The sequence below is a fragment of the Abrus precatorius genome, unplaced genomic scaffold (assembly GCF_003935025.1).
Source record: "Abrus precatorius isolate BTA unplaced genomic scaffold, Abrus_2018 Scaffold3, whole genome shotgun sequence".
Classification (NCBI taxonomy): Eukaryota; Viridiplantae; Streptophyta; class Magnoliopsida; order Fabales; family Fabaceae; genus Abrus; species Abrus precatorius.
The window spans coordinates 22,175,727-22,183,376 of record NW_020874373.1 but is presented as its reverse complement, the minus strand read 5'-3'; the positions used below and the strand labels follow the sequence as shown (position 1 = coordinate 22,183,376).

The window sequence follows — 7,650 nt, the reverse complement described above, 5'->3', positions numbered from 1 at the left end:
GGTGTAGATTACTCAATTTTTGGCAAAATAGCAAATGCCAAAACAACCAAAGAAGCATGGGACATTTTGAAGCTGTCATAAAAAGGAGTAGAGAAAGCTCAGAAATCCAAACTGCAATCCATGCATTAAGAATATCAAAGATATGAGATGTCCAGTTCAAAAATCGTGGAACAATATTTTTCACGGGTAACAAAACTTGTCAATAAGATTAGGGTGTATGGAGAAGACATTACCATGCCAATAAAGTTCGATCATGTGATGACTATAATAATTGAGTCCCATGACATAGACATTATGACAGTTGCAGAGTTGCAAGGTAGCATTGAAAGCCATGTGAGCAGAATTTTGGAGAAAATTGAAAAAGTAAATGAAAAAGCCTTGAAGAGGCAGGTGAATTTTACCAACGTAGCAGAATTCAGCTGACATGAAGATAGTGGAGGTCGTGAAGGTAGAAATGTAAATTTCAGAAGTAGAAGTCGTGGCAGCTTCAGAGGAAGAGGTTGTTATAATTTCAATCAACAATGGAAAGACAACAATACTAGGCCAGCTAATCAAGGAAGAGGTGGACACAATTTCAGATCTGCGAACTGTGGTAGAGGAAGAGGAGGCTTCAACTACCAGGAAAGGACAAACTTTAACTGCTTCCACTGTGGAAAGTTTGGACACAAAGTTGCAGATTGTAGATACAAACAACAGGAAAATATGGCAGAAAATCAATATTAATATGTTGGTAAGAGTTCTGATAATCCTTAAACTTTACTTCTAAAGGCAAATAATTTTTCTGGCGATGAAAATATCTGGTACTTAGATACTGGCTGCAACAATCACATGTGTGGGAAAAAGGAGTTATTTTTCTCACTAGATGAAACGGTAAAATCTACTGTGACATTTGGAAATAATTCAAATATTCCTATTTGGAGAAAAGGCCGAATTGCTATTAGATTGAAGGATGGTTATCAAAATTTCATCTTTGATGTTTTCTATGCCCCTAGTCTTCATCACAATTTGTTGAGCATGGGACAATTATTAGAGAAAGGCTACAACATGCATATTTATGATGGCTACTGTATATTGATTGACAAAAAAAGGAGATTCATTATTAAAGTAAAAAATGACTCATAATTGCCTATTTCTTTTAAAGGTTCCACATGATAAAATTCCTTGCTTGACTTCCATTATACAAATGATGATTGGTTATGGCACATGCGCTTCGGGCATTATCACTTTTCTGGACTGAATTATTAAGAGTATGTATCTGGTTTTTCTGTTATAAATATTTCCAATAGTGTATGTGAGACTTGTGAAATTGGAAAGAAGCATAGAGGATCTTTTCCAACTGAAAAATCTTAGAAAGCAAGAAAGCCATTGGAGATTATCCATTCAGATTTATGCATGGTTGAAATACCAACACATGATGGCAGCATGTATTTTATTACTTTTATTGATGATTTTAGTAGAAAAGATTGGGTGTATTTTTTGAAACAGAAATCAAAAGCTTGTGATGTCTTTAAGTCATTTAAAGCATTTGTGGAGAAACAAAATGGTTGCAAGATTAAAGCACTGAGGATAGACAAAGGCTAAGAATACCTTGCTTGTACAGATTTTTTTGATCACCATAAAATTCAGCATCAAATGACAACCAAATACATTCCTTAAAAAAATGGAGTAGTAGAAAGGAAGAATAGAACAATTATGGATATGGTAAGATGTATGTTGAAGGTTAAACAATTGCCTAAAAAATTATGGGTAGAAGCAGTTGCTATTGCTGTGTATATTTTAAATAGGTGTCTAACAAAGAGTATTTGTGATAAAACACCAGAAGAAGCTTGGAGTGGATGAAGGCCCTCTATTCGCCACCTCAGAGTTTTTTGGGTGTATAGCATATGCTCATGTACTAGATCAACTTAGAAAGAAACTTGATGATAAAGGAGAAAAGTGCATCTTCATCGGTTATAGCACCAACTCAAAGGCACACAAACTTACAATCCAATGACAAAGAAAGTAATTATCAGCAGAAATGTGACCTTTGATGAAGAAGGAATGTGAGATTAGTCTTCCAAAGCCCAAAAGGAGACTACGATAATTTTAAAAAATTATGACGAGAAGAATGGACATGTAAATCCAACACATGATGAGCCAGAAACATTAAAGAAACCACAGAGGCAACGGAGACTACCAACAAGATTGGAGGACTATGCTGTGGGAAATGACAATGACCCATCTAATGAGGAAATTATCAACTTTGCTTTATTTACAGATTTTAAACCAGTTACATTTGAAGAAGCTATAAGTGATCAAAACTGGAGAAAGCCATGGATGCTGAAATTCATGCAATTGAGAAGAATCAAACGTGGGAGTTAACAGACTTACCAGTAGATAAAAGGTCAATTGGAGTGAAGTGGGTGTACAAAACTAAGTACAAGCCCAGTGGAGAAATTGATCATTTCAAAGTAAGGTTGGTAGCAAAAGGATACAAGCAAAAGCTAGGTATTGATTATTTTGAGGTATTTGCTCCTGTAGCGAGATTAGATGCAATTCAAATGCTTATCTCTTTAGCAGCTCAAAATAATTAGAAAATTCATCAAATTGATGTTAAGTCTACTTTTTTAAATGGTACTTTGAAAGAAGAAGTGTATGTTGATTAGCTTGTAGGATATGAAGTTGGAGAAAAAGAAGATAAAGTCTACAAATTGAAAAGGGCATTATATGGCTTGAAGCAGGCACCAATGCGTGGTATAAGAAAATTGATTCTTATTTTGTGCAAAACAGTTTTCAGAGATGCTCTTTTGAACATACTCTGTATATCAAATCTGTTGAGCCTAATGATATTCTTATTGTATGCCTTTATATTGATGATCTAATCTTTACTAATAGCAATCCAAAGATAATTGCAAAATTCAGGGAGGTCATGATTAAATGTTTTGAGATGACAAATTTGGGCCTAATGTCATATTTTCTTGGCATTGAGGTCGTTCAGCAGGATGATGAAATTTTCATTTTTCAAAAGAAATATGCTGTAGACATTTTGAAGAAATTCAAAATGGAGAATTCAAAGCCAATCTCAACACCCGTTGAAGAAAAATTGAAGCTGAAAAAGGATAGTGATGAAAGAAGAATTGATTCAACATACTACAAGAACTTAATTAGAAGTCTCAGGTATCTGACTGCTACTAGACTAGATATTGTGTTTGGAGTAGGACTACTTAGCAGATTCATGGAGGAGCCACGTGCATGTCATTTACAAGGAGCAAAGAGAATCCTTAGATATATCAAAGATACTTTGACTGAAGGAACTTTTTGTGCTAACAATTTTAATATAAAGTTGGTTGGATACACAGACAGTGACTGGGCAGGAGATATTGTAACAAGAAAAAGCACGTCAGGATACACATTTCATCTAGGCACTGGAGCGGTATCATGGTCCTCGAAGAAGCAACCAAGAATTGCACTATCAATAGCCGATGCCGAGTATATAGCTGTAACAAGTTGTGCTACACAAGCAATCTGGATAAAAAGGATGCTTAAAGCAATGTATCAAAAGCAAGACCCTCACATAGTGATTTTTTGTGATAACAAGTCTGCAATTGCACTTTCCAAAAATCTAGCTTTTCATGGTGGTCTAAGCACATAAATATTCGGTTTCACAAAATCCGAGAATTAATAACTAAGAAACAAGTAGTAATTGAATATTGTCCAACTAAAGAACAAGTTGCAGATATTTTTATAAAGTCATTGAAAGCTGAATTATTTTATAAGCTGAAGAAAATGCTCGGAATGATTAATGTGCATACTTGATTTAAGGGAGGCAATGTCAGAGATAAATCAAGTGCACCGCAAGCTTTATTAGACCAAACATTACTTCGTTACAAAGCAATGAAATCTTAGGTGCTACAAAGCCGCACTATTACACATAATCCTATAAAGTTGCACTTGAAAAAAATAGAAATTGAAGTTGTTTTGTAGTATTAATTACAGTCTACAATTGTAGGCAAATTGCTGCACGAAATACCAAGCCACTTCCTTCGCTGGTGGGTTTCCTATATATATAATATTCTATTATTTTGCAAAGCCTATAAAAGGCTAATATTCCTACTGAAAATTGTATAAAAACATTAGAGATTGAAATATATGAAATAGAAATTCTCTCTTCTTCTCTCGTTTCTAGTATACGTGTGTTAGGTGTGTTTTTTATATGTCCCATTAATATCATTTTATCTCCAAATACTCTAAACTCAAAAAAGAAAATGAAAAGTTGAGTTCAAATTTCAAAATTGAAGAAAGAGAGATGGAAGAGTTAAGAATAAAAAATTGTGAAGTTTAATAGATAGAACAACATATTATTTGATTCTTTTGAGGAAATAAAGATCCTTTCTAAGGATTAATTTATTTTTTAAATCAAATAACATTAAAAAAATATTAATATACTTAAAATAAGTCTTTTACTCAAAAAATTTATTTGATAATTAATAAAAATGTAACAAAAGATGTGATATTATATTAATTTATATAAATAAATAAAGAAAAATATAAAATAAAATATATTAAATATAATAAAAATAATTTTAATTTCACTATTTAAAAAACTAAAAAAATTAAAAGGCCTAAAATTATGGGGTAAAAATTGCAATTAAGGCAAAATTGTTAATACCTCGGAGGGATGGCCTGCGTAAAGGGGCACGTGTTGAACACAAGAGGAAATAAATAGGAGGATCGGTTATGACCACAGGATTCCCAAATTTCAGAAACTGAAATCGCATTTCACACTACACGACACGGCACATACAAAGTGAAAAAACAAAATCCTCATTTCGTTGGTAGCGGACCTCAGCTCAAACCTCATCCATGGCTTCTCTTGTGTGCAACGGCGTCTCGCCCTTGGCACCTCAACCCAGTCGTGAACCCAAACAGAAACCCCTCCTTCCCCCGACCCTGCCGACGATGAGACAGAAACCGTCACGCTCCGTGGCGGTTCGCGCCGACGTGAGTTACGAGCGAGGCACTTCGACTTCGTCGGACGAGAAGATCCGGGAAATCCTCCGGAACCGCGACTACGACAAGAAATTCGGTTTCAGTTTGGAGATCGATTCCTTCGCCATCCCGAAAGGGCTCTCCCAGGAGACCATCAGACTGATATCGACTCTGAAAGAGGAACCCGATTGGATGCTCCATTTCAGGTTAAAGGCCTTCGAGAAGTTTCTATCCATGAAAGAGCCTAATTGGTCTGATAACACTTATTCCCCTATCGATTTTCAAGACATTTGCTATTACTCTGCTCCCAAAAAGAAACCTTCCCTCAAAAGCCTCGACGATGCCGACCCCGAACTCCTTCGCTACTTCGACAAACTCGGTGTCCCCTTGAACGAGCAGAACCGTCTCGCCAACGTCGCCGTCGATGCCGTTTTGGACAGCGTCTCCATCGCAACCACTCACCGGAAGACTCTGGAGAAGGCCGGTGTCATTTTCTGTTCCATCTCGGAGGCTATTCGGGAGTACCCTGATTTGGTACGAAAGTATTTAGGAAGGGTTGTGCCCAGTGAGGATAATTATTATGCGGCTCTGAACTCCGCCGTTTTCAGCGACGGTTCCTTTTGCTACATTCCCAAGGACACCAAATGCCCTATGCAGATTTCCACCTACTTCAGAATCAACGCGTTGGAAACGGGGCAGTTCGAGAGGACTTTGATTGTTGCCGATGATAGGAGTTTTGTTGAGTATTTGGAAGGGTGCACGGCGCCTTCTTATGATAGGAACCAGCTTCATGCTGCTGTGGTTGAGTTGTATTGCGGCGAGGGTGCCGAGATCAAGTACTCCACTGTGCAGAATTGGTATGCTGGGGATGAGCGAGGTAACGGTGGTATTTACAATTTTGTGACTAAGAGAGGGCTCTGTGACGGGGCGCGGTCTAAGATATCGTGGACACAGGTTGAGACGGGATCAGCCATCACGTGGAAGTATCCGAGTGTGGTTTTGGAGGGAGATGATACCGTTGGCGAGTTTTACTCTGTTGCTCTCACTAATAATTATCAACAAGCAGATACTGGCACCAAAATGATACACAAAGGGAAGAATACCAAAAGTAGGATTATCTCTAAGGGTATATCCGCTGGACATTCCAGGAACTGTTATAGAGGCCTTGTTCAGGTTCAGTCCAAGGCTGAGAATGCTCGAAACTCCTCCCAGTGTGACTCCATGCTTATTGGTGATAATGCTGCTGCCAATACCTATCCTTATATCCAGGTAACGTTTTTCCCTTCTACAATTTTTCATTATGATGGATCGTGATTGTTGGAAGGAAGAGTTACTAGGACTTGTTAGTATTCTGGAGGTAGCTTTAATGGATTTTGGTCTGCTGTTGTTGGTTGTAACATCAAGGGGTTCGTCAATACCATAGTTATTTATTCTCTGCCTTTCATAAGCATAATTATGCAGTTTCCCTACCTTAGATAACCCTCACCGCTTCTCTGTTTTTTCTTTTTCTTTATTTTCTCCCTGTAGTGTCTGTTTTGCTCATGAAATCACTACTGCTTAGCAGGTGAAAAATCCAACAGCAAGAATTGAACATGAAGCTAGTACATCCAAAATTGGAGAAGATCAATTATTTTATTTTCAACAAAGGGGAATAGACTATGAAAAGGCAATGGCTGCTATGATCTCTGGATTTTGCCGTGATGTCTTTAATGAGCTTCCTGATGAATTTGGTTCTGAAGTGAATCAACTGATGAGCTTGAAGCTTGAAGGGTCAGTAGGTTAAACTGCTTGTTAAGCATTGCAATTTGGAATTTGCTCGGGCCATTGGTTCTTGAAATTGTCGAAGTTCTTAGAGGTAGTGTAATAGGAATAATGTGTACATGTTGTATATAGATGTTGTCATGAATTGTGTTGCAAGTGCCCGAAACATAATGAGTTTTGAACCTAAATATACGATCACTGTCATCCTATAGTTTTGTTTGTTGTCGTTTCGCTCTGGATTTCTATTATCCATATTTTAGTGCTATGATCACTGCCATGATCTCTACTCACTCTCCTTCCTCCTCTCTTTTTTATTTATAATGCCTATTTCAACCATTATTTGTGTTAAGCTTGATTCTGCCAGTAACTTAAGTGCTCTAATTTGTCAGGCGCAACTTGTAATAACTTGATGGCCAAAATGACAAATCCAGTAACAGCTTGTAGTTATGACCTTATAACAAGTCAGTCTAATTGTAGATTAAATACTAACAAAAATTATAGTTCTAATTTTCAGTCTTCTTGCGATTGATTTTGGTCTGATTTCGTCGAAAAGTATTCTGAAGTCTGATCGAAACTCCACAGGAAATCTTAGATTATACATCGTTCTTCAATCATGATTATTGAGGCATAGATTCCCTTGTGATTGGTGCATCAATCCGTCTTTCTTGCACTCGTGGTCAGTGACTTGAGTGTATTCAGCTTTATACTTGCTCATTTATACTAGATTACCATTCTAACATATATAACTAAAAAATGTAATGGGAATTGCTGCTAATTAGACTAACTGTAAAATCAGGTACTGCTTTGTTGATTTATTTGCAATAAAATTTCTCCCACAATGCACGCGTCATAACCTCTTCTAATTATCAATTTCTTGGAGGTCTTGCCATTGGGCGAGTTTCTCTTGCTCAAAAGTCAAAA

General features: G+C 36.8%; 2 protein-coding genes across 2 annotated transcripts; both read left to right on the top strand.

Annotated features, from left to right (window-relative positions):
- Nucleotides 1-2,312: 2,312 nt before the first annotated feature.
- Nucleotides 2,313-3,631, top strand: LOC113862337 (uncharacterized mitochondrial protein AtMg00810-like). Its single transcript, XM_027495426.1, has 2 exons — nt 2,313-2,487; nt 2,721-3,631. Exons 1-2 carry the CDS (start codon nt 2,313-2,315, stop codon nt 3,629-3,631), a joined length of 1,086 nt encoding a protein of 361 aa, XP_027351227.1.
- Nucleotides 3,632-4,727: 1,096 nt separating this feature from the next.
- Nucleotides 4,728-7,073, top strand: LOC113861404 (UPF0051 protein ABCI8, chloroplastic). The gene is made up of 2 exons (XM_027494206.1): nt 4,728-6,237; nt 6,533-7,073. Exons 1-2 carry the CDS (start codon nt 4,843-4,845, stop codon nt 6,749-6,751), a joined length of 1,614 nt encoding a protein of 537 aa, XP_027350007.1. The 5' UTR covers nt 4,728-4,842; the 3' UTR covers nt 6,752-7,073.
- Nucleotides 7,074-7,650: the final 577 nt, after the last annotated feature.